Source organism: Hyperolius riggenbachi, chromosome 3 (assembly GCF_040937935.1).
Source record: "Hyperolius riggenbachi isolate aHypRig1 chromosome 3, aHypRig1.pri, whole genome shotgun sequence".
Lineage (NCBI taxonomy): Eukaryota > Metazoa > Chordata > Amphibia > Anura > Hyperoliidae > Hyperolius > Hyperolius riggenbachi.
This window is the reverse complement of record NC_090648.1, coordinates 303,476,222-303,503,300: the sequence shown is the minus strand read 5'-3', so window position 1 is coordinate 303,503,300 and position 27,079 is coordinate 303,476,222. Positions and strand designations below refer to the sequence as shown.

The window sequence follows — 27,079 nt, the reverse complement described above, 5'->3', positions numbered from 1 at the left end:
GAAAAAAAAACACAGAACAGTCCTCTGACTCAAACTCAAAAATAATCTGGAATCAGTGTCAGGGCTAAACGCTCTGCCAATGTAAATAAATGTAAAAAAATGCACAGTAGCGATTGCGATTAGCAATCGCAGGACATGCAGCATTTTGGGAGTGTTTGCGCTTCAATGTAAAGTATTGAAGCGCTGGCAAATCGCTCATGAACCGCTACACATATCGAATTATGTGCGATTTTTAATTACTGAAAACTGTAGGAAAAAAAAATAAAAATTATAGATATAGATAGATATATATAAATATATATATATATTGTTATCCCAATCTCTGGCAAAAAGCTTACACTTTTTAAAATCGCTACCAAAATCGCAGGAAAACGCTCATGAAATCGCTTACAAAGAGCTAATTAAGAACGCTAGCAATTGCGATAGCGATTTGCGACTTGTAGTGGGTTCCAGGCCTCATGCAGTATGGGTCAGAATTCTGATACAGTAGAATGTAGTTATTGTAAACGCTGATATAGTAAACCTCTGGCTACAGTGAACTCAGTCCTACGGATATCCAAACATAGTTTGTGGCGAGCACCATTGACTTTAAAGGTAGACAAATTTTTTGAAACCTTCAGGGCATCTCTGCGGCCACAATTTCTTTTTTTTAAAAAATCCTTTATTCGTAACTCCAAAAATGCAATGCATTTCTCAGGCATACACCTGCCATTAGGCTATAACAGGAGTAACTGCTTGTGATTCTTAGCCAGCCTCCTTCCCAACTGAAAATTGACTGTTTGAATGTAATTGGGAAGGAAAGTCCACCACTACCTCCCTTTTTAAACTTCTCTTAATTATTTTATTGTAATCTGGTATATTTATTCAAAAACTAACTAAATATCATGAAGTACGTTTTTGGAAGATGAAAATGGACGGCTTATACAAGTAGCTCAAACTGCTTCAACTTCTGAAAGCAAAAAACCTGCCCATGCATTCAACCAGGAATGCTAAACAAAGTTCCCCTATCACTTAAACTGTTGACAGAATTGAAACGTTTCACAGAAAACACAAATTGTGATCCTAAAGGGCATGCATACCATCTTGTCACTTTCCTTACCACAAGTTCTATAATCAACCAAAATCACTCCCTTACCTACATGTTTCCTTGACAAAATTAGTAAACTGGCTCTCCTGACAAGGCCTACAAAAACAAAATGCTTCAGCTGTAAAGACTGGAGAAGATGCACTATCGAGATCACACATCCATATGAGCCATACAGGAGATAACATGCTGCATAAACTAAAAAAAATTTGCGTGAGTCTTCTAATTACTGCAGGCTGTATTGTAAAAGGGAGAAAAATACAAATTAATATCAGTTGTGATAACTGTACCTAACAAACATATGCCCATTAAAAATAAAATAAATCAACTTTATGTAAAAAAAAAAAACCCTAACATCTTTAGTCTCTTCCAGAAAGGGGGCTGAACTGTGTGCTTGTCTGGCAGTACAGCATACCGCGTGCTGCCCACAAGCGCCATTCAGGTGCAATTAAAATGCAGCCAAATGGCAGCTTTTGTAGCACCACGCATGTTTGCGCTTGACACGTCCTGGTGTTACCAGCTACACAGAACCGCAGCTGAACACATCTGCGGCCACGCCCGGATACAACTCCACGGGAAGCCACCTGTCCACTGACAGTATCAAACGCTAACAAGTGCCTGGCCGGTGCCAGAGAACAGCTGACTGGTGGTGAATTCACTGCCCTTCAGCTACCCAAATGAGGGAGTTCCAAGTCTTGACCTATACTTCTAAAAATTGTTCATAAGGCTTTGTACACATGCTAGACAAATCAGAGAGGGGGGGTCACACTTGTCTATCATGAAAAAGCACGCATTTTTAAGGACACTATGCAAGTTTATCTGCGTTACAAAAGGCGTGTTTTGACACAGTAGTTCAATGACTGTCGATGAGAAAATGCACATGATGTGCAAAATTATGCAGTAGGTTATTTTTTCCGCTGCATGCAAAATTCATATTTACCCAGCCTCCCCACCAGAAGCCACTTGCTCATGCATTACCTTGTCATCTCTCCTCCGTCTCCAATGACTACAGCTATTGCCAGTGTGTCTGGCCATAAAAATCTTGTGCATACAAAGTCTGAGTTAGTAATTTTCTTTGGCAAAAAACAACTCTGTACCGATACCAGGACTGTGGAGTCGGAGTCGTGGAGTCAGAGCAATTTTGGGTGTTTGGAGTTGGAGTCACAGACGGGAAAAAATGCAGCGACTCCGACTCCTAATGAATTGAAACTGTAATTAACCACTTGCCGGCCGCGCACTCATAACGCGCGTCGACAAAGTGGCAGCTGCAGGACCAGCGACGTCTGCAGGCTAATTAATCAAGAAACAGGCTGCTTCCTGTCAATTCATGGTAAGGGGCTCCGTGAATAGCCTGCGGGCTGCCAATCGCAGCTCGCAGGCTAAATGTAAACACAAGCCGAAATAATCCGCTTTGTTTACATTTTTACAACGCTGCTAACAGTAGCAGCGTTGTACTAGATCAGCGATCCCCGGCCATTCAGCGGCCGGGGATCGCTGTCACATGACAGGCAGGAGCCTGTTAGAGGCTGCACAGGACAGATCCGTTCCTGTGCAGCCTCCGATCTCCGGGACAGGGAGGGAGAAGAGGGAGAGGGGGAATCCTGCGGTGGAGGGGACTTTGAGATGCCCCCCCGCCACCCACATGCATGCAGGAGCGATCAGACCCCCCCAGCACATCATCCCCTAGTAGGGAAAAAAGGGGGGCGATCTGGTCGCTCTGCCTGGTATTTGATCTGTGCTGGGGGCTGTAGAGCCCACCCAGCAGAGATCTTAGTAATCAGCGCTGGTCCTTAAAGGGACTCCGAGCTCTGAAAAAAATGGAAAGTTGTACTCACCAGGGGCTTTTTCCAGCCCAGTGCTGTTCGGGAGGTCCCACGCCGGCGTCCTGGCTCCTCACCTTCTCCCCGCTCCGGAATGGCTGGCAGGCCGCAGCCCGGGCGACACTCTCCCGAGTGTCGGGCTGCTTCTTCCGCATATGACGCGGATTACGTCACACGCCGGCCGCCTCGCGTCATCACGGCGGCCGGCGTGAAAGTACTGCGCATGCGCGCTTTGTTCGCGCATGCGCAGTACTTTCACGCCGGCCGCCGTGATGACGCGAGGCGGCCGGCGTGTGACGTAATCCGCGTCATATGCGGAAGAAGCAGCCCGACACTCGGGAGAGTGTCGCCCGGGCTGCGGCCTGCCAGCCATTCCGGAGCGGGGAGAAGGAGAGGAGCCAGGACGCCGGCGTGGGACCTCCCGACCAGCACTGGGCTGGAAAAAGCCCCTGGTGAGTACAACTTTCCTTTTTTTTCAGAGCTCGGAGTCCCTTTAAGGGGGGGGGGGGGGGGGTAAAGGCTGAGTCCTGAAGTGGTTAAAATAGAAAATATGATAAAATGTTCTATTTCTCAGATAATAGCCATCATAAATAATTTATATATACAGTAATAGCTTAGTCCACAAAAATGGAATAAACCAATCAAAATTAGTTACTTGTGCTGTTTCAGTAAAGCAGTCCCCGTATTTTTAAAGTCAGATATACATATCTGGTTGTGACTGTACAGTATATGTGATGTGTACACAGGAATCTCTTATATGTACACTAAATAACATCTATGCTGTAAGAATAAAGCCTGATGTGTAGCTGTGTCACTAATAGAGATGGTCAATGAGATGGAAATAATTCTGCGTTGATGCCGATTTATGCAAATGTATGCACTCTCTTTGCTCATGAAATCAAATAATTTGATATGTTAAAATTTGGTTTGGTGACTACGAATTAAAGGGTACCTGAGACGGATGAAAAGAAAAGTTTTATACATACCTGGGGCTTCTTCCAGCCCCCTTCAGGCTAATCAGTCCCTCGCTGTCCTCCTCCACCACCTGGATCTTCTGCGAGGAGTCTCGGTAATTCAGCCAATCAGCGCAGTCCGGCCACGTGCCACTCCTACAGCCCGGAGCATTCTGCACCTGCGCAATAGTGCTGCGCAGGTGTAGTACGCTCCCAGCGGCGGAGTGTGTGCATGCGTACTACGCCAGACTGGCTCGAGTACCTGAACTCATAGTAGAAGTTCCAGGTGGCGGAGAAGGACAGCGAGGGACTGATTAGCCTGAAGGGGGCTAGAGGAAGCTCCAGGTATGTATAAAAAAAAAAAAAACACTTTACATTTCATCTGTCTCAGGTTTACTTTGTTACACAGTAGTACTATACTCTACATATGCACTCCCCACAGAGCTGCAGGGAATCCACTGAGAAGGTTGTGCACATTGAACACAGAGGTGTTGTCTATCACTCATAAACCTGGTTCAGATTGTACATGAAGAATGTGTAATGGCGGAAGAATCCCCTCATTCTCCTTCAGAGTACCTGCACATCACTCTTACATGTACCCACAGTTACATTGCCTAGGGCCCGATAGATGTTCTTGGTTCCAGTCTGTACTTTTTTCAAGTTCTCTTACCAAGGAGAAGTTTTAGTCTATGACTAAAGGGAATAAATATGGCAGTGTACATATCCTTCTTACTTCAGTTGTCTTTTAAAATTCCTAAGTGTTGGCAGTTAAGAGACGGATTTCATGTTACATACTTTCAATCAACGGGATTGTAATATGCAAATTAGAGGAGTCGGAGGATTTTTGTACTGACTCCACAGCCCTGACCGATACACATACGTTTACCTGCAAAAACATGTCAGGCCAGCAGCTATGGCCAAGCTTACTATCAAATGAGGAGACCCCTACATTCTGCATTGCTTAGTAGCCTCACTGAACACAATTCCATATAGGAAACACTTATCTGATGTTCCGCCAAAATTACTAAACTTTGAAGCAATGTGAGCAGGAATGTCTCTACACAGTGTCAGGACACATTCACACCAATCTAAGACATTTAGCAAACTGCTAGTGCTAACCAGAAAAAGTAAATCATACTAGACAGAAAGCATACTTGATACATAATAAGAAAGGTATACCTTCACTTTACTTTCCACACAAACTCAAAAAAAACAAAAAACAACCCCCCCCCCCCCCACACACACACACACATACAATATTTGCATTACATAACACAAACACAGATGCTTAAAGAGAAACTCGTAACCAAGAATTGAACTTCATCCCAATCAGTCCGATACCCCCTTTTCCTTGAGAAATCTTTTCCTTTGCACAAACGGGTCATCAGGGGGCTCTGTATGGCTGAGGTTGTGGTGAAACCCCTCCCACAGTGTGATGTCAGAACCATGGTTCTGACATCACACTGTAGGAGGCTTGTTTCATTGTCGGAAATAACAGCTGTATACAGCTGCTTCCAACTGCAAAAAAAGCAAGCTGCTGCTCCTTCCACTGACATCACCTGCCAGCAGTAAAAATGTCACTATTTGATACATTTCAGAATATAAATCAGGGAGAGAAAAGATTTTACAATGGGCAAACACTAACTAAATACATTTATACATAATTATTTTACTGCTGGCAGGTGATGTCAGTGGAAGGGGATGTGGCTTTCTTTTTTGGCAGTTGGAAGCAGCTCTATACAGCTGTTATTTCCCACAATGCAACAAGGCTCCCACAGTGTGATATCAGAACCATTGTCCTGACATCACACTGTGGGAGGGGTTTCACCACAATATCAGCCATACAGAGCCCCCTGATGATCTATTTGAGAAAAAGTAATGATTTCTCATGGGAAAGGGGGTATCAGCTACCGATTAAGTTCAATTCTTGGTTACGGTTTCTCTTTAAATCTCCATGTCATAAATGCAGCTTGTTACCACACTTTCCAGAGTACCCTAAGGGCTAGTTCACAGTGCTTAGTTGCATTTCAGAATAATGATTGCATGTCAACTCACTGCCCATACGATTCAAAAGGCCTGTTCACAGTGCTGTGTTGTAACTGATTGTGTTATTCTAGCTCGCTGCTGCATGCAGGCTTTGTATTAAAGTCTATGTAGTTCACGCTCATAACAGGTGCAAATCCAGCATTAAACATTCAGTTTAATGCAACTGCAACTGACTCCACCCCACCATCACCCATCTTGACCTTGGTTGCTGCAAAGCATAAAAGCTTAAGCCTTGTAGATACTGGATAAACCTCAACCGCAATGACAAATGTTCTGGACCACCTTCGCCAAGAATCTACTGTGTGCAAGGCTGCACCAATGATAAGTGAACACAGTGTCTTTAGTCCCCTGCGGTGCAGAGTGCTGGTTTGCTGCATTCTTCCTTCTCTCTCCACAGCAGAGAATACTACAGAATAGCCCAGCAGTGTGTCTGCATAGCACTCATTCCCAAAACAGTCACATTTCAGTAAAATCTCACGGAATATTAATTGTATCAACTTCTTACTATAGCCCAACATCATTAGAATGTCAAGTATGAACTTCAGGTGATAATGAATGGAACCATCTGATTGATGTTTGATAAAAAAAAATGGCCGAACACTGATTAGCATGCACAGATTTTTATACATTTTCAGTGTAATTCAGTGTTATACTGAATCTAACATTTCATCTATTTAAAGAAATAAAAAAATGTATATTCGATGCTTAACTTCTTTAGGGTCGCTCCACGCCAATTGGATTTGTGGACACGGCGTCAGCCCCAGGATCGTCTAATGCTGATCGGCGTGCAGCCCTGGGAGTGTGTTTTTCAGGAGATTGCGCGCACGCCAATGCGCATGCATCTCCGCTTAGATGATAGAGCTCCGCTATCAGTCTCCCAGCGGCGATTGCCGCTAGGAGACTGTTAGATGGCAAAACCACTGTCTAATAACACTGTACAGCACTGCGATCAACAGCAGCGCTGTACTGGGGACAGCCGTGTCACATGGCTGTCCCCTCTGGACCCTTAAGAGTGATTGGCTGTCATAGGCCGATGCCTATGACAGCCGATCACAGTGATTGGCTGGCTGGGGGAGGGAGTGCATATAGTAAAAAAAAAAAAAAAAAAAAAAAAAAAAACACATTTAAAAATAAATATACACACACACGACGACAACCATGATTAGGTAACACAAGACACAGAACATTTATATCACAATTTTCTCCTGGCAAACTCAAAGCGTCAGAGCTACAGCCACTTGGACATGCTTTATAGGTAGTAGCAGTGTTAGGGAGTCTGGCCCAAGGTCTCCTCCAGGGCCGGGCCGAGGCATAGGCTGGAGAGGCTCCAGCCTCAGGGCGCAGTGTAGGAGGGGGCGCACAATTCATTCAGCTGTCATTCCTAATTGTGTATTAAGCAGAAAGAAATAAGAAATGGGGATACATAGCAGTGACTGCAAGACAGATAACTAGATATTAAGGTGTTGGGGAGGTTGTGGGCCCTGTGGCCCTCTTAGTGTAATAGCAATCACTGTGTGACGGCTGGGGTGGGAGGGATGGGGGGGCGCACTTTGGTGTCTCAGCCTTGGGTGCTGGAGGAACTTGTCCCAGCTCTGGTCTCCTCACTGAATAGGTGATGGCTTACTGAACAGGAAGAGTCAAGATTTGAACCCTAGTCTCCTACGTCAGAGGCAGAGCCCTTAACCATTACACTAACCAGCCACAGTGCACACAACCATGCAAACATGTTCATTTCTATGGAGGAACAAGCAACATCCTGCTACAGCCTAGCAACAAAATAGCAATTAGATTCTATTTCAACCAGCCACTATTCCCCATGGCAGGCAAGTTCCAGATATTGAGGGACATACAAGCAATTAAGTGGAGTGCTGATTATAATATGTCTGTAGGCCGCATCAGCCCTCATACTATGAAAATGCAAAACCCCTGTATATTCTGATCCCAACATAGCTAACAAGTTATTTACACCAGGCCACTGAATCAAACATGCATCTATTCTATTATGTTTAATAACATTCCAAGCAAGACTGACCTGACAACTATCACAAAAGGCCTTTTTGTGGCAATGCAGCTTTACGTCATGTCTCTGTGCCCTGTAAGCAATTTGTACAAATATCTATATATAGCTGCATGCTTAACCTCCCTAGCGGTATGGACAGAAATGTCCGTTCAAAAAAACATGCTGTGAACAGTTTAAACATGCATACACATCAATACTCTCCTGCACTGTATACTAGACCCTTGCTTGACACATTTTGGCAAGTTACAGGAAAAAAAAAGTTTTAAAAATAAATTTTATCACTGTTTGCACAGAAATTCTGGGGAAATTGAACGCTGGGGAGGTTAATAAGAGTTCATACAAAAATAAATAGAGGAAACCACAGTGCACATGACACCTACAAAGGGTAGTACATTTATAGTGAATGTCAACCAGAAATGACGAATTAGGCTTTAATTGATATTTGTCTTAGTAACACCTTATTGGTTTTAGAAACAGGTATAAACTAGATGAGTGTAGTGTTAGTTGAGTCAGCTCATGTGGACAACAAGCAAGTCATGCTTCTATATGGAATGAAAGAAAGGGTTGTAAAGAGTAATCAGCATGACGCTTTCTCCAGGCAAAGATATGATCTGAAATACCATCTAATTCCATTGTATTCAGAGTTCTCACACGCTACCTTTTTGTTTGAAATGAGGATACTGCAGCTAAATCTCGTCTTTGGACTTGATTAGAAGCTGCTGGGCTGACACATTAAATTTTGAGATACTGTGAGTGGAGCTGCTGCTTTTATTAAACCAGTCTACTGCAGTGGTATTCAAACCTGTCCTTGTGACTCCACAACAGTGCATGTTTTGCAGGAAACCTTATCTATGCACAGGTGGGGGTAACTAGTGTCTCAGCTAGGTGGATTCCATGTAGCTGAGACACTAAGTACCCCACCTGTGCATAGTTGAGATTACCTGCAAAACATGCACTGTTGGGGAGTCACGAGGAGAGGCTTGAGTAACACTGGTCTACTGTAGAGCAACTTGAGCAGGTTTAAAGTGAATCTTAAGTTCAAACAAAAAAAAGAATTATTTTAACTTAACAGGGGCTTCTTGCAGCCCCCTGGAGTCATCCTGTTCCCACGACGCGTGTCCAACTCCCTCCGGCCAGCAGCAGAGACCCCCGCTAAGGAGGCACGTGGCTGGCCAGCTTATCGTGCTCCCATGAGCCGGCAGCGTTCTGCGCATGCACAGTACCTGAATCTCGCAACCAGGATGAAGGAGTACGATCTGAGTGCGCGCGGATCAGGCCTGCGCAGTAGCCGCCGACTGACAGCGACAAGCCAGCTTTGTGGGTGTTGCTAGCGGCCAGAGGGACTTGGACCGGCGCCGTGGGCACAGAAGACTCCAGGGGACTAGAAGAAGCCCCAGGTAAGATAAAATCATTTTTTTGTGTGAATTAAGTGTCCCTTACAGAATCAAAATTGTATACTTACCTCAGTAGTGGGAAGCCTGTGGTTAGTCCAGAGCATTCCCATATCTTCTTACACCAGGTAATGAGTCCTCCTAAACGTAATCAACTGTATCCTGTCAAATAAGGCACTTCTGGCGGTGTTTCTCGGACATGGACAAGCGTGTCTCATCTGAGGATCCATGAGTTAGGTAGAACAAAGCTGCTTGTGCAGAGAGGAAAGAAAGCCATGCTCATGCCCAGTAGGGACAAGCTCATACCCAAACGAGCACATAAATCTTGCTTCCCTAAAGTGCTACCATGCAAGTAAGTAGTGCAATATTATTGTCTGAGAAGGACCCTAAACAGCCAGCCAGACTTGCAACCATGGGTGGGGGGTTAGGTGTAGATTTCCACTAAAATACTATTGGCAGTTGATAGTATGTGTAAAGTGTTACGTTGCTTATTAGACCCTTTTCAGTCATAGCCCCTCCTAACATACTAGTACTTTAATATCCATCACACACGGAAATATTTATGAAGGGTAAGGCTAAAACGACAAGGGGTGCCTTGAGATTGTTTGCGCTAAAGATACAGAAATTACTTTAAGCCACAACTAAAACAAGCAATTCAAGTGTTTTGCATTTGTGTTCACAGGCGTTTTAAAATATTTTACCAACACTTACATGTAAATACACTAACAATTTTAGTTTGCAAACTTGCAGAAAATGAAATGGAAGAAAAACTAAATGTCCTTAAAAAAACATAGAAGCATCAAGAGCACCTTCAGCAAATGCCTCACTTAGACCTGTCGGGACCATACGACCAGTCACAGCTGGGAGAGCTGGAGACATAAGAATCTTTATAACATCTTGTTCTCATTACAGAATGGTTCATAGACCTTTTCACATTGCTGTCCATCAAGCCACTACATTTTCAAAACCCAGGGGATGGCTCAAGCAAGCATTTGACAAGAATTTGGATGAGGTATTTTGTAACACTAGGAAAGAAATTCCAATGTCTTGATGGCCAAGTTCTAACTCATCATGTATTGTTAAGAATGAAAATATAAACTAATCACTAGTAAATAACTTTCTGTATTAAGTGACTTAATTCAGCAGACTGGCATCCCAGTGTGCCTTCTGTGAGGGGGGAGTGGTGTTTGCATGAATCAAACCTTCCCTTTGCAGCGGACACTACCTTCTTAGACTCATACAGAATAGGAGCAGGGGACAGCTATGTGGTATGATATGGGGTGCAGGGTTTCTGAGAAGCTGAGAAGGCAGTTATCAGAGGAGGGAGTATTGAGACCTTGAAGTTAAACTTGAACTGGCCAGGCTGATTGCAGATGTCTGCTCAGAGTGGGATCAACTGACCCCATATATAAGCATGGAGGAATTTTTGAGGTGGGAATTAGAATTAGAAGGGGGTGAAAGGGATTAGTTAGACAAACACCTATTAAAGGAATAGAACTTTAAATGTCTGATTGAAAAAGGTAGTAGTAAAATAGTTCTGACTATCTACAAATGACATTCATTTGTTGATGTCCCAGGCCCCACCCAGAAAGAACTCAACACTGCCCACAAATGGTCTCACTTTCTAGGGGACAATGAGTACTTTTCCCCTTACTTTTCTTGCAAATGTTATTATTGTAAGCTTCCTGATATGCAATACAATCCTCTTGTATAACTATGGAGGACCTACAAAAAAGTCCTTGTCAGAAGATATGTTAATTCTCAGCTAATATTACAGCCCTGGGTGTCAGCAAAACAGGAAGTAAGAGTATATCTGATTCCCAGAGGGAACAGCCAAAATAATTAAAAAGAAGAGATCTAACAAAGGTTCTCTGGCATTCAATTCAGAGTTCAAAGTGCAGAAGAGATCATATTATAGTGACACTGGTGATAAGACTAAACAATAGGCAGCATTATCACCATGCCAGCAACGTTAAAGGGAACCTGAAGCAAAAGGGATATGAAAAATTCTGACTAAATATTTGCCCACCGCCATAATACCCTCCACTGGCCTCTCCTCTGGACTGCGTGAAATGAAAGGAAGAGACATCTATCCACTTCTATTCATGGATATCAGTTGATTTTGGGACCCACTAAGCATTGACAGTGCTCCACTGACAAAGCTGAAACCATGATGTAAGTACAAAGTATACTGCTCTACCATCAGTGTCATCACTACTCTGACCACAGTTTAGATCTACAGCTGAAATCCAGTCAATTAAAAACCAGCAACTGCTTAAGATAATAATAAAAAAAATAATAATCACATAACCAGTCTCATACAGTTGCCACTGGACTCTTTGCAACAATGGGGAGGGTACTGCAGCAAAGTACCCTCTTACAGCTTTATTTGAGTGGCCAATTCCGATAGTAGAAGAAGATCAGTCATTTTGACAAAATATTTAACTATGATTAAACCTAACCCTAGACTCACTTGATTCCTCCCCTCATTAAATGCCTAACCCTAACAGACCTGCCCACCCCAATACCTGCCTATTTTTAATGCCTAGCCCTAAACTATTATGTTACTAACTTTCTCTCACTAAACTAACCCCCCCCCCCTTGCAACCTGTGTCCACATCAGCACCGCCTTCATCGCTAAACCCCCCTCTCAACTTCCCCCTGGGGCAGCTATAGTTTACCTGGGCACTGCTATAGTTTACCAAAGCACTGCCAGCGCCCCAAATACTTGTTTCAGATTAGACCTTTTATGTGGAACAGAGTAGCAAGATACTGGTTAAGTGAATAAAGATATTTACAAAATTACTTTCATTGCATCCTTACCGAAAGCAAGGAGGTGGAAAATTACCCTATTCAATGTTAAACATGAAATTCCATTTTACACTAGGAGAAAGTAGATGTGGTTTACAATTCACACAGGTTAAACATGAAACCAATTACGGTATACACGTGTCTATGTCGATTGTTTGCCCTACATCTCACAAGTGCTACAAGCAGCCTACAAAGAATTACATATTCCCTCTGTGCTAGTTACAACAGCTTTGTGCTGACTCTGCCCCCTCCAATCCCACCTCTGCAAGAGGAATGAAAAGTACCGGCCATCAAACAAGCACAAGAGCAAGAGCTCAAGACAGTTTCACTTAAAAGGTAAAAGCAGATGTCTTTGATGTATATCATCACAACCTAAAAAGTAATGATACTTTGGGGAGTTTTAGTAAAAACAAAGGGGTGGTTTGTCAATAGCAAAATGAAGTAACCTGTTTTCACATCAAACATCTTGTGCGTGAAGAAACTTCAAATTGCAAAAATCCTGGATTTGTTAAGAAAACATCAGTAACCATTATTGTTTTCAGCCTGTCCCATCCATCTCTGGCATCTTCTGTTTCAAATGTCACTATATAATGTATGCGTGACCACCATGTTTCTACAAAGAGTAGCAAAAATAAGATACCATAATGAAGAATGTAAACGTGGAATTAAGGTTAGGGATGATCAATGATATGCACAGGTTTCAGAGCTTATGCAATATATGCAATTTAAAAATAAATTAAAAAAATCTCAACATCCATATGGCCTAAGAAGAGCCCAGATTAAAACGCACCAACACCAAGAGCAAAGAGTACTATGTGGATGAATTGAGGAGTGAAATAAAACAGTCACATAAGCGAACTAGACATCAGATCCTACAGAGAAACTATAAACTGGTCCTGCACCTAGAGAAGAAACTGTACACATTAAAGAGTGAGGGGGAACCCACAAATAAAACTGCTGCACACTAGAACACAGCATGCCAAAAAGTGGGAGGGCCATAAATTGTGACAGGTTTTGGACTAGTCCATCTCCTCTTGGGGGACTCTCAGCATTTCCTTTATTCTCTACATAAGCACTCACTGGAAAGGATCTATACAAAGATGCTGCCTCCCTTACACGCTTGAACATTGTTTTGGCAGTTGGACTAATCAAATGCTGTTTAGTAAGTGCTTTTGAAAATAAAGAAAGCCCTGCGAATACCCAATGAGAAGGACTAGTCCAAAACCTCTCAGATCTGTCAGATTTTTACTATATACTGTAAGTTACAGTAGCATAAGAAAAATAAATAAAATTCATAGAGCATTATATTCTGGGACAGATGTACATCCAATTTGTATGTGTACTCATGAATTTTACATCTTACAATTATTCGCTATACACCGGTAGGTCCTTTAATTTGAAAGATAATGAGTAAAAAGGAGGATAAGTAAGAATGAGAGAGGATGACATTTTTGTGAGATCCTCTTACACCATAAAAGGATAAAAATGTATAGAATGGCAACATTTCAAACCACCACTCACTCAGTAAAGCCATGAGTTTTTTTTTTTGTTTTTTTTAGGGGGGGGGGGGGGGGGGGTAGCCATTAGATACTGTCTACCGCACTGTTTAAAAAGACTTTCTGCATTCAAAGCTTATAGAGTCCTTTAAAATATCACTTAGCTAGGTGTCCAAGCATGACAAAATGTTTAATTTACACAGAACTGCCTGAGGGAAAGGACGGCCTACCATGCGCACTGTGTGCTAACAACTATGCACGTAAAGAGGAGTGGCAACAGGTCTGAAATCACAAATGAAGCATGATGAAAAACTTCATGAAGGCACAGTAACTGCACAAGCAGGCTAGCCATGTCCCTATTCAGAACAAAACCATGCTTCACAACCTGCAAGATGCTTGCTCAGCATGCTCAATGCATTGGATGTGCATTCTGGATGGAAACCGATCTTCTAAGGGGACCTAGATGTGTTTCTGCATAAAAAGCTTCAGGAAAACAAAAAAAACAAAAACAACGCAGCAATCTCTTTATAACAAATTACAATTCAGACCTTTATGATGGGTACAAAAAAAAAAAAAACAACAACTCAGGTTACATAAAGAAAAACAATAACAATGTAACTGCTTATGAACTTTGAGGTTATTACTTCTGTCTATAGCCCTCATGTCCATCTTGAGGCTCCTGAGGTCCCAATGCAATATTTAGTATCATGCAGGTATCAGGACTTATCAGGATGAACACATTTTCATTTTAATGCTCTCAAGATATGCAATATAGATGGGGGGTTACAGAAATCGTAACCGCAGTGGAGTCGAAAGGAAAGAGCCAGTAATGAAAAGCTAAAATAGAATAGGTGACCCTCGGGTGACGTAAAAGGCTGCTCTTGAGGCCCTGCCGATCTAGAACTTTGACCATCACTGACCTACAGTCAGTGATAATAAAGAAACATGGCTACACAATTCAAGTTTCTTTTTTCTCGCAAGCATAACCAACACAAAATGCTTGAATTTCTCTTCTGGGCTTATACTTTAGATAGCAACACAGTGACAGTAGCCACATGTCCTCCAGTTCATCTGATAAACTGGCCTGTCTTCCTTGGTGCAGAGGCCATCGAATACGGTAGTAAAAATCAAGGAGGAAGTTCTCTTGTAAAAAAAAAACAAAAAAAAAGAAAAACAAGGAGCTAGGCCTCCCACATTCATCCATCTGACTGAAAACTAGATTTTGTACCAATGACGGTGCCAGCACATGGTCAGATGGGACATAGGTGGCATGCATATGATCCATGCATGCATTTAGGTATAGTTTTCAAAGCTGAGCAGCAGAGAGGATGGCAAGTTGGCACTATGCAAATTCTAAAATAGACAATCCATCTCGCTCAACTGGAATTTTCAACAAGTACACCAACATTACCCATTTTATATACACACACACAGAGTGATTTTTCTACTTCCCTCTCTCTGACTTTTTAAACAAAACCCGAAGGATGGGCCAGTTAACAAAAGCCGAAGGATGGGCCAGTATGCCAGATTGTCTGCAGATGTATTCTGGTTACACAAAACTCCTAGTTGTCCATTTAGATGAAGCAGCAATTAGAGGGCATTCTTGTCCCTGGCACAGACTGTTCTTAATTACTGTATAAGTGGATTGCACAATGCAACATGTGATCGTGGGGAGAGGGCAAAGTAGACCTCATTTCAAAACAAAACAAAAAAAGTGTAAGTCAGGCCAGTTATGCCACTTGTTCCGTGAAAAGAGTCTCAAATCAATTCTTAATGAGGACATTCCATCACAATAAAATTGCATTCTCAGAGAGAGTCGTAACATTTCAGAAAACATAATCAGAAAAATGTTAAGCATTTTTTAATATGTTTAAGGGAGAGCAGAAACTCTACGGTTATTCTTTCTCAGCCTAATACTGTAATCATATATAGGAGGGCATAAGGGAAGACCTGCACAAAGTAATTATAATAGCTGCCACTTAGATTAATTTAAAAAAGAAAAGTTGTCTGGCTGTCATACTAATCTTTTCACTTTAGTAGATTTTGAGACACATCTTCAACAAAGTATGCAGCTGGTAGGGTCAGAATGGAGTCAAAACACATGATCTGCAAACTTGTTCTGAGTCAGTGAATCAGAAAGTATTAAAGGCAGAGTGATTTCCATGTCAAGCAAGTGATATCTTTTAGGCCCTTTTCCACAAGCAGTTGATAGGCAGTGAAAAGCCTACTAAACTTTCACAACTGCTTGCTGCTGCTTGATAACTGCTTGCTGAGCACACAGTTAACCACTTCAGGACTCAGCCTTTACCCCCCCTTAAGGACCAGCGCTGATTTTGAAGATCTGTGCTGGGTGGACTCTACAGCCCCCAGCACAGATCAAATAACAGGCAGAGCGACCAGATCGCCCCCCTTTTTTCCCCACTAGGGGGATGATGTGCTGGGTGGGTCTGATCGCTCCTGCATGCGTGTGGGTGGCGGGGGGGCACCTCAAAGCCTCCTCCACGGCAGGATTCCCCCTCTTCCTCTTCTCCCTCCCTGCCCCGGAGATCGGAGGCTGCACAGGAACGGATCTGTCCTGTGCAGCCTCTAACAGGCTCCTGCCTGTCATGTGACAGCGATCCCTGGCCGCTGATTGGCCGGGGATCACTGATCTAGTACAACGCTGCTACTGTTAGCAGCATTGTAAAAATGTAAACAAAGCGGATTATTTCCGCTTGTGTTTACATTTAGCCTGCGAGCTGCGATGGGCAGGCCGCAGGCTATTCACGGAGCCCCCCACCGTAAAATTTGACAGGAAGCAGCCGCTCGCGCGAGCGGCTGTTTCCTGATTAATTAGCCTGCAGCCGGCGACGCAGATGTGCGTCACTGGTCCTGCAGCTACCACTTTGCCGACGCGCGTTATGAGTGCGCGGTCGGCAAGTGGTTAAACTGCCCTTGGAAATGAGCCCTTAACCTCCCTGGCGGTATGATAAATGCTGCTGCACGGCCGCGGGAGGTTTTTTTTCAAATTATTTTTTTTTTTTAGCATGTAGCTAGCCTAGCGCTAGCTACATGCTTCCCCCTCCCTGCGGCGTCCCCCCCCCCCCCCCCCGTACCTACCGATCACCGCTGGCGCCGCTTGCCCATAAGGAAATCCCGTTCTGAACGGGATTTACTTGAGGGCTTCCCCCGTCGCCTTGGCAACGAACGGAGTGACGTCATCGATGTCGTGACGTCACAGGGAATCCCGATCCACCCCATAGAGCAGCCTGGCCGCGGGGGGGTGGGGGGGGGGGCACACCTGTTTCCGCGGCGGGTAGCGGAATAAATTCTATGTTGAGAATCCCCTATAAAGTGATGGACTAGTCCAAAACCTGTCGGTTCTGTCAGATTTCTACTACCTACTGTAAGTGATGGCAGCATAGCAGAAAACTAATTTATGGCTCACTCTGCAAAAAAAACAAAAAAAAAAACACACTTCTTATTTGTGTGCCTTTACGTATATTTTAAATGTAAATATTTTCACGACAGCGGTCCTTAAAAAGGTGGCTACACATAATTCCATTTTTTTTTAAAGTTTTTTTCTAAACTCGAGACAGTTGATCGATTTTTCCACTTGATCGAATAACCAGAAAAATGTACCTAATATTTATGATTGATTTTGGCAAAAATATCAATATCAAACGATCGAATAAAACAAATTGAAATTAAAAAAAAAAAAAAAAAAAAAAAAAAAAAAAAAAAAAAGTACGTTTTTTTTCGATTACATACATAATCAGTTATTTAAAAGGGGGGGGGGCCTTTTAAATAACTGATTATGTATGTAATCGATCGATTTGATTGTATCATGTATGGGGGAAATCGATCGATTTGATTGTATCATGTATGGCCACTTTTAGAATATTGGCAGCCTTTATAATCTCTAGTCGCAATTTTCACAGAGGTCATCATTAAGGATGGTCAATGAGATGCAAATCATTTCGATTTGATGCAGCATTTTGTATGCAAAGGTATGCAGCGTGAAAATGAACCAATCAGATCCTGCTGAGCTAAAATTTGATAGGTCTATTTTCAAGCTGCATACATTTGCATACAAAATTTGCATAATCCTGCATCGACTCAAATTCTTTGCATCTCACTGACTAGGGATAGTCATGATAAAGCTAACTCTCGATCTGGCGCAGTACATATAACATACAAAACACAAACTAGATCCAGACAATTAATCAGAGTGAGGTCTAGTAGAGATCATTAATGAGAGGCTAACAATTTTGAGTTGATATAAATGTTATGTTACTTTTATTAATATAGTACATTTATATATCGCTGACATCTTCTGCAGCTCTTTACAGAGTCAATAGTCATGTCACCAACAGTCCCTCAGAGGACCTCACAATCTAATTCCTGGTCTAATGGTCTTATGTCCCCATCACAGACTAAAGCCAATTCTGGAGACATTCAAATAACTTCTCTGTATGTTTTTGGGATGTGGGAGGAACCCAACGTGTCCGGAAGAAACCCACACAAACATGGATAAAATTTACAAACTCCATACAATTCCTGTGATAGCCCAGATTTGACCCAAGAACCATGGTGTCGCCCTTTGATTCCAACAATGTGACCTTCAGGCTGTTTGACCCACAGGAAAAAAATCCATATCAAATTTGTCACTGCATCATGCATGGGAACATGCACCTCTACAGCATACTCTGGCCAGTCCTTGCCTCGTTCTGTAGTGTATGGTTCCAAAGCTACAGCCTGGAGTAACACGCAGGTCTTATATTTTATCTAAATGTATTCAAGTAATGTGATATTAATGCAAAGAATAAAATTGAACCTATGATAATGTTCACATGGGAATGACAGAAACGGCTCATTTCTGTTATCAGTAGAAAATAGAAGGTTGGGAACCGCCTGTGCATAGATACCATCAGTACTATATTACCTCAACTTACTGGACAAGGCTTTCCATCAGCGTTTCCAAACTTGAGATTGATGCTGGATTAAGCTAAAAGTGGTCAGACTGGGATTAGGTTATACAGGAATACCTGAACCGCCAAAGCACCTCTTTAGATTGAGACTATACCATCCTGTAAGGAACCAAAGCCAGTTGATAATTAAGTACTTATGGGGATGCAGGAATCTTGGCCATAGTTGGATCACAAAGTCAGAAGGAGTAATGGGCAGCTTCAAATGTAATATATAGCCCCCTGTTGATGTCAGAAGCCCTCTGCATCTACAAAGATGGCCACCCCTGCACCATATACATGTAAACCAGTAAAAAAAAATTAGTAATAATGTGACAGATTTCCTGAAGTGCTTACCTCTGCAGAGGGCAAACTAACAACTCCAGTAGACCTTCTTTTCTCCCGCAGCTTTCTCTTTTCAATCTGACCTTTACCCTTTCTTGCACTTGGGCCAAAGCTTTTCCCTTTTTCTTTTGCTTTGCTTGCACTCTCTTGTGATGCTGCTGGTGGAGTTTCCTCCTGAATATGTCCTCCTGTGATAACATCTTGTACAGGTCCTGGTGCTTTCTTTTGCTGGCTCACAACTGAACTAACTTGTTGGTCCTCTACCGTCCTGCTGTTGGCTGGAACTTTAACTACTACTGATGAAGTGGCTTGGCTATTGCTGCTTGGTGCATTATTAGTATTATTGTTCATCTCATTGCTGGTTTTACTGGTAGAATCAGTTGCACCAGGAGTCCCTGTTGCTCCCATCTCAGCTGCATACATCTTGGCCCTCATTTTCTCCCTCTTGGCTTTCCATTCTTCTAGGAAGTCAGTGGTGTTTGAGGATGACGGGTTGTGTGCCCTGTAGCCACCGCTCGCCATGTTCTCCCACAATTTCTGGTAAGTAGATCCTCAGGGCATGAAATGTACGATTCAGTAATATATAAAGGCAGGCAAAAGGAGCACAGGAGAACCTAAAAATAATTCATAGATTGTATAAGTTAGGAGCGACAAATGGTCCAGACAAGAATGTTATTTTTAAAGTGAACCCGAGACGAGAGTGATATGAAGGCTGTAATATTTCTTTCCTTTTATACAGTTGCCTCGCAGACCTGCTGATCTATTTGGCTGCAGTAATGGCTGAATTACACCAAAAACAAGCATGCAACTAATCTTGTCACTTCTGACAATAATGTCAGAAACACCTGATCTGCATATGATTGTTCAGAGTCTGTGACTAAAAGTATCAGCAGGACAGCCAGGCAAAAATGGAAATATGGCAGCCTCTATAACTCTCAACTCGGGTTCACTTTAACGTTTCTGTGCACAACTGTAGGTACAAAGCATGGCTGTGGAGCCGGAGTTGAGGATTTAGAGCAATTTTGGGAACCTGGAGTCAGAGGTTTCACAATCTAAGGAGTCGAAGTTGGATGATTTTTATATTGACTCCACAGCCCTGGTAAAAAGACAGCCATATCCATTTAATAAACCTGTAGGGTCTACTCCTGTTCATGACAGAGCCTAAATACCCATATAAAACATTGGTTAGCTAATCTGGCTTTCTCATGGAAAGGCAACAGAAGTATGCCAGTGCAAAATTCTTTCAGAGCCTGTGGCTTTATTTCTCTCTGTGTACCCACTGGGAAGGATTTTCCCCTATTCTCAATTATCCATCTACTGGGGGGCAATGCAAACCTGAAATGTTCCACCTCTTCTCCCATGTATTGAAAAAAAGTATACTTTTGTTGTCTGTGCCGATTCCCCTTAAATTTCTTTTCTCAGTGATGCTGTCATTGTAACAGTAAGTGAGAATAATTATTTCCAGCCAGAGTTTAAACAAGAAAATGGCAGCATTTTCTCATCTGTAACAAATCATTAGATTAGAGTGGTTGTGATAAAGTGCTTGTGCTTGTATATACCTGCAGTTATTTACGGTAAACTAGCATGGCTTTTATATACCTGCCGTTATTAAAGTTATTAATAACCTGCATTTATTTAAACCAGTATGGCATGTTAACACAAATTTGGACCACCATCTCACTACTAATACTTTCTTTGTCCGTCTCCATTATAGTTTATGTCTAAACCACTCCCCTAAATTACTCTAACAAAAGTGACTAATGATCTAACTGCAAATACAAAGGCTAAAACTTCATGCTCCTTCTTGTGCAGTCTTCATGATTTCACACGGTTGATCATTCTTTACTACTTCCAAATTCTGTCCTGCCTAGTTATGCCAGATAATGAGTGTGTACACACATCCAATTTTGATTGGCCATCCACTGCTCGGTTTTACCACTTCCATGTCATATGAGAGCTTACCTACGCAATGACCCTTATTCAATGTACGTTTTCACGTAGGAGATAATTTTTCACCTGTTTAAAATAACTTTACAGCACTCTGTAATTGAAAAAGGTACCAAAAGGTAGGTAAAAAAAGTACTGTCAAAATTATTCTAAATGTATTCTAAAATAGTATTATTTTGCTTGCTAGTGGCTTAAAAGGCATTTTATTGATAAGATGAGAAAATATCACCTTGGGAAAACTTCAAAATCTGTTGGCTCTCGTACTACATGAAAAAGGGAAAATTGGCCTATCAAATCTGGATGTGTGTACACAGCCTAAGGGTTTCCCATTTGCACACAGTCTCCTCCCCATCAACTACTAACAACTAGAGTACTCCAAGGATCAGTCCCCTTCCCATCTACCCCTATTGTCAAGGATCACTCATCAACTCATTTGGCTTCCACTTTCATTCATTTTCTACCTTTCTGCTCCTTGTCTCCATTGTTTAACATCTCTCATCCTAGACTGCATTGAGACTATCTTCTCCATCATGCAGTCCCACTTCCTGAAACTTAAAATAGACAGAATTGGACTTCTGTTTCTTTATAGCCTTTGGAATAGATCACCACTCTTAGTATAAAATCCAAAACCCCAGTATCATCATGTTCACTGCCTTAGAAGAAACTCTTTATTTGGTTCTCTCTTTCAAACCTCACAATACCACCTCCTGAAAATGCCATAAGTCTTATATACGCCTTTTCATTTAGGGCACTATTCACTCCTTCAAGTCAAGCTGGAAGCTGGAAATACCCCCCCCCCCCCCCCCCCGGTCCAACCTTCAACAGCTGTTACCAGAACAGGTATCTCCACTAGAAACGTAGTTCTTGTGACAACCATAAAATTCTGGTATTCACTTTACTTTCAGTTTCACTACTGTCCATTAGATGAAGTGCAATCTGGGAAAAAGTGGACAGTAACATAAACCTAACTTAGGATCTCAGCTTTCCCCGTTCTATGCAAACTGAGGAAATATTGCTGGAGTCCAGCTAAATAAATTTGTGATAAATGTCCCCAAAAGTGATCTCTAGTGATCATTTCATGAGGAGCTGCTCATCTCTCTGCGGAGGCAGCCCATTGTGCCCTTTGGGGAAGGGAGGGCAAGCGGAGCTATCATTGCAGTTTGGAAAAGCAACTACACAACTATCCAGCTTTAATACTAGTCTGCTGACTTCAGGGGACAGTTATACACATAGACTATCACCCAAAATGATCATGAGCAGTTATTTCATACAAAGAAAATCTAGTATAAGTATAAAGCTGTACTTTATAGACACCTACAAGGTTTCAAAAACGATGTTATTCTTATGCCTATGTGTGGGGTTTGTAATAATAAATAGCTTACTTTGCCACATAGTTCTACCTGAGGTGCTAAAATCTGTTTCAGGAGCCTTTTCTTAGGCCTGGTTCACACTGCAAGAGATTTTTTTTAGCGCTAGTGATTTGGAAATCTCTTGCTAATGCAATGCTATGGGTGATTTTTTTATAACATCACACTGCATGTGTGCCCCTGCTAAACCGCCGCTATCGCGCCGCACAACGGGGGTCCCTTACCCCCCAAATCCCCTCTGTCCTCGCCGGGGATCTCTTCCGCATTGAGGCAGGGCTAACCGCTGCAGCCCTGCCTCACGCGCGTCTGTCAGCGCGTATCTCCGCCTCTCCCCCACCCCTCTCAGTCTTCCTTCACTGAGAGGGGCGGGGGAGAGGCGGCGATACGCCGCTGATAGACGCGCTGTGAGGCAGGGCTGCAGCCGTTAGCCCTGCCTCTAGGAGCAGCAAAATCTACAACCAAGGTGGTCGTAGATTTTGCAGGGGGGGGGAATTGGGGGGTAAGGGACCCCCATTGTGCGGCGGGACCTCCCGACCTACGGTGGGCTACAGAAAGCCCCAAGTACCAACTTTGTTTATATTTAGAGCTCGGAGTCCCTTTAAACTTTTAACAGTGTTTCACTGATGGTGCTGTGACTAACTCACAGTGACAGCACCATCCTCCCCCTCCAGTACCCCCTGTGGACCCCATTCTGCCCAATCACAGTCTTCGACTGAGGCAGAGCATCGATTATGAGCAGGGAGGAAGTGACAGTTCTTCCTCCCCGCTGTGCGTCCATTACTCCGCCCCCTCCACCTGCCGCTTTAGATATGTATATATTTCACTACACACGGCATGCAGAGGAGCTTCGCTGTGTGTGCTTGTGGTAATTGAAGTTGGATATCTTTTTGACCTCAATTATCACAAGCACACACAGAGTAGCTTCCCTGCACACTGTGTGTAGTGAAACATATACGCTCATAATTATTGCCACAGGGGGCATTGGAGGGGGGGATGATGATGCTATGTGCTGTGACAAAGTCACTGCACCAGTAATGAAACAATTTTAAAAAACTATTTACAACCAGGTCAGGGGTACTTTAAAGAGAAACCGTAACTAAGAATTGAATTTCATCCCAATCAATAGCCGATGTCCTCTTTACCATGAGAAATCTTTTCCTTTGCACAAATGGATCATCAGGGGGCTCTGTATGGATGATATTGTGGTGAAACCCCTCCCACAGTGTGATGTCAGGACCATGGTTCTGACATCACACTGTGGTTGCCTTGTTGCATTGTGGGAAATAACAGCTGTTTACAGCTGTTTCCCACTGCCAAAAAAGCAAGCAGCATCTCCTTCCACTGACATCACCTTCCAGCAGTAAACGTCACCATGTGATAAATGTCAGAATGTAAATAAGGGAGAGGAAAGATTTTACAATGGGCAAACACTGACTAAATCATTTATACATAATTATAGTAAAAATTAAGCACTTTTTTATTACATTATTTTCACTGGAGTTCTTCTTTAAAGGACACCAAGGGACATGGAGGCTGCCATATTTACGTCATTTTAAATAATACACATTGCCTGGCTATCCTGCTGATCCTCTGCATCTAATACTTTTTGCTAAAGACCCCAAGCAAGCATGCAGATTAGGTGTTTCAGACTGAAGTCTGAATGGATTTGCCAGGTGCTTGTTTTAGGAGTGTGATGCAGATACTGCTGATGCATTAAGCATCAACAGGATGCCAGGCACCTGGTATTTTTTAAAAGAAAATAAATATGGCAGCCTCCATATCCCACTTGCTACAGGTGTCCTTTATGAGGGATTATTCACACTATACTAACGTGGTGGCTTTGTGTTACCTCACAGTGCACAGCCACCTGTGGCACTTACCATTCTGACGCTGACCCCTGATGATGTGGAGTAGGGCAGTGCATGCAAGCTGACAGAAACATATGCAGGATTGCATAACTGCCATACATTTAGTGGGAAAAATCAGGCATCACTTTCTATTTGGTAAGTGTTATGAACCCAAGGTGAGAGTGATATGGAGGCTGTCATTTTTATATCCTCTGAAACAATACTAGTTACCTGGCAGCAGTACTGATCTATTTGGATGCATTAGTGACTGAATAACATTAGAAACAAGCATGCAGCTAATGTTGTTAGTTCTAACAATGCTGTCATAAACAGCTGTTCTGCTGCATGCTTGTTCAGGGTCTGTGGCTGAAATATTAGAGGCAGAGGATCAGCAGGACAGCCAGGCAACTTGTATTGCTCAAAAGGAAATAAATATGGCAGCCTCCATATAACTCTAACCTCAAGTTCACTTTATCAAGAAAGCAACTACCCAGACCATGGTGGAATGCATCCATGCAATTATTATCATTTAGCGTTTATACAGCTCTGACATTTTTTGCAATGCTTTACCAAGTACTCTATACAGTCTGGTAACTAACTGTAATAGCATATAAATACACTGCACTGTAAGCGTGGTACCTGGACACACAGCAATACTCTTCAAAGGCTGGTGCCAAGGAGTCTGACAGTAACTGGGCCTTCCACACAACTCTAATCTTCAAACTGCAGTGACAACTCTAGCTGTCTACAGACATACTAACGTGACTCTTTGAACAACCTACGTACGCAGAATATCATTACGAAAAAGTAATTCTCTGCTTCCACATAGTCATGTGCTATTTCACCACTTGTCTTTTCTTCTTATGAACAAAGATTAAATAAAACAAAATCACATGAAGGAAACAAGCCTGATCAGTCCTTTCCTTGATGTTTTCATGTTTTACAAAAATAAACTCAGCAGTTAAAAATTCACAGCACACTGAAGGAAAAGCTGATCTTCCTGGCAGGCTAGTAGAGAAGGTAAGACTTGGCAATAAACAGTGCAACCCCCCTCCCCAAGCAATTTTATTTTGCTGTTATATAATCTGACCTGCTTACTTCACTTCCCCATAACATCCCATTCCCAGCATACCTGGAAGTGGCACTCTCCACCACTGACTGGCTTTCAAAGCACTTTCTTATAACTTGGATACATTGTCATCACACATTCAAGGCATACACAAATAGTATTTTTATTATTAATAACAAGAATAAATAAATAATCCTTAGTCCCTCAGAGCTTGCATTGCCCACATACCAATCAATGCCTGGGGTACTAGCTAAATCTTGCTGTACAGGTAACTGCAGGACATCTTCTAGATGCCAGAGTACACAGAACACAGCAAGGAAACACTAGCCTCGTTCTAGCTGCATGTACTAAAGGGCACGCAACACAAGCTCAGCAGACATCAGATAATGGGTGGCTGCTGCTGCCGCTGCGATCAGAGTTTTCGGCCAGCCCCGCAGCAAACACACAGCAGCAGCCGCCGCCTGCCCTTCCAGCAACATCCTCAGCAAGCCACCAGCCAGGCATACTTACAAATCAGCGAGGCAGCCCCCCACCGGCTTCTCCGCAAACTTTCAGAGTCCCGTGTCCCGAGTGTGCCACCTCCTCCTGCTCACCATCACACTTTCTCCGATCAGTAATTGGTGGCACGTAGCTGAATGCCCATTACCTGTGCGCCGGACCGCAACTTGTCACCGGTGTCGCTAGTAGGGTTCTATCCCGGCTGCTATACCCCCCTGGCATACTCCACGCCCCCTCCCCGCACTGCGCATGTGCACCTTTCTCCCGTAAGCACTCCGAGCTCCAGCACTGACAGATAGTTATTAGTTGGTGCGGCCCAGCCCGGACACGTCAGAGATAACTACAGCACAGCATCTCATTGTATTAACCCCTTACAGGCTCTCAGGTGCCCCTTTAACCCCTTCCTCGCTCTAGGGAGCTCCAGTTACCATGTCTTCACTCTCAGATAAACTTTCTGTGATCTTCCTCATCACACTGAATTGCTCATTCTATTACTGCCTAATTACTGTTAGGTGACACACATTGCTATTTACCCCTTCATCTCTGTCAGATACCCTTCCTTCCCATTAACCCCTGCACCACTTTCAGTTTTCCTTTCAGAGGGAACACAATATTGAGCACATGTAATTATCCTCTAGTGCACCACTTTGGCTATATAACAGTGTGACACTTTTTATCAACTCTCCCTCATTATTCAGGTATCTGTAACCTATCTCTGCAATCATCTCACTCCTCTCTACATCTAGGTTTGACCTTTAATGACAACCCTTTCCTGACTCCTAACACTAACCACCCTGCCTTAGGGCTAGGTTACACAATTTTTTTTAAGTTCACAATGCTTTTTGAATTCAACTTAGCGCTCAAACTGAAAATGACAGCTTGTGTACACCTGGGAAAAGTGAGCAAATAACTTCAGTGTACAACACAGATGGAACTTGCCATGGCATCCCATGTATTGCACACAGTAGGATAGTTGGAGGGTCATTGTAGTTGAAATAATAAATGAGGGAGGCTAAAGAGCACAGGCAGAAGAGTCTGAGAGAGGGGTTCTTGTCGTTATTTAAACCACACAGCAAAGGCAAAAGGCTATTTAACTGATGTTTTATATTAAGAAATTGTCAGGCCTAACATCAGGTTGCAGATAATCACTCAGTGAGATCTGGAAGAAGGGTGCTGAAGTCTACTTAGATCCAAGTCTGGTTCACATTTAATAAGAGGCAGCTGGACTGCATTGGGTGTCGAATGGCATATGCATTTGTCGGTCACAATCCTTCTTGCTGCACTAAAACCTCTGATGTCAACACACTTCTAGCATGGCAGCCAAGCACATATTGAACATTTTCTGCAAGCTCTGTCCACTGATCAATCTCGAACACCCATTATTGCAGGAAGTCTTCACTTTGGAAGTTGGAGATGTCAGATTTGAAGCTGGCCCATTT

The 27,079-nt window shown here is 42.9% G+C and overlaps 1 protein-coding gene across 2 annotated transcripts in view; it reads right to left on the bottom strand.

The window, feature by feature from the left end:
* Window positions 1–25,876, bottom strand: part of PAWR (pro-apoptotic WT1 regulator) — a 122,502-nt gene extending 96,626 nt beyond the window's left edge. Inside the window, exons 1-2 of one of the 2 annotated variants that reach the window (XM_068276625.1) lie at window positions 25,789–25,876; window positions 18,925–19,526 (exon numbers count right to left, since the gene is read on the bottom strand). In XM_068276625.1, the coding sequence (XP_068132726.1) occupies window positions 18,925–19,434 (510 nt within the window). In that variant the 5' untranslated portion in view covers window positions 19,435–19,526; window positions 25,789–25,876. Of the gene's footprint in view, window positions 1–18,924; window positions 19,527–25,652 lie in introns of both variants that reach the window. The other variant, XM_068276624.1, reaches the window with a different exon arrangement.
* Window positions 25,877–27,079: the final 1,203 nt, after the last annotated feature.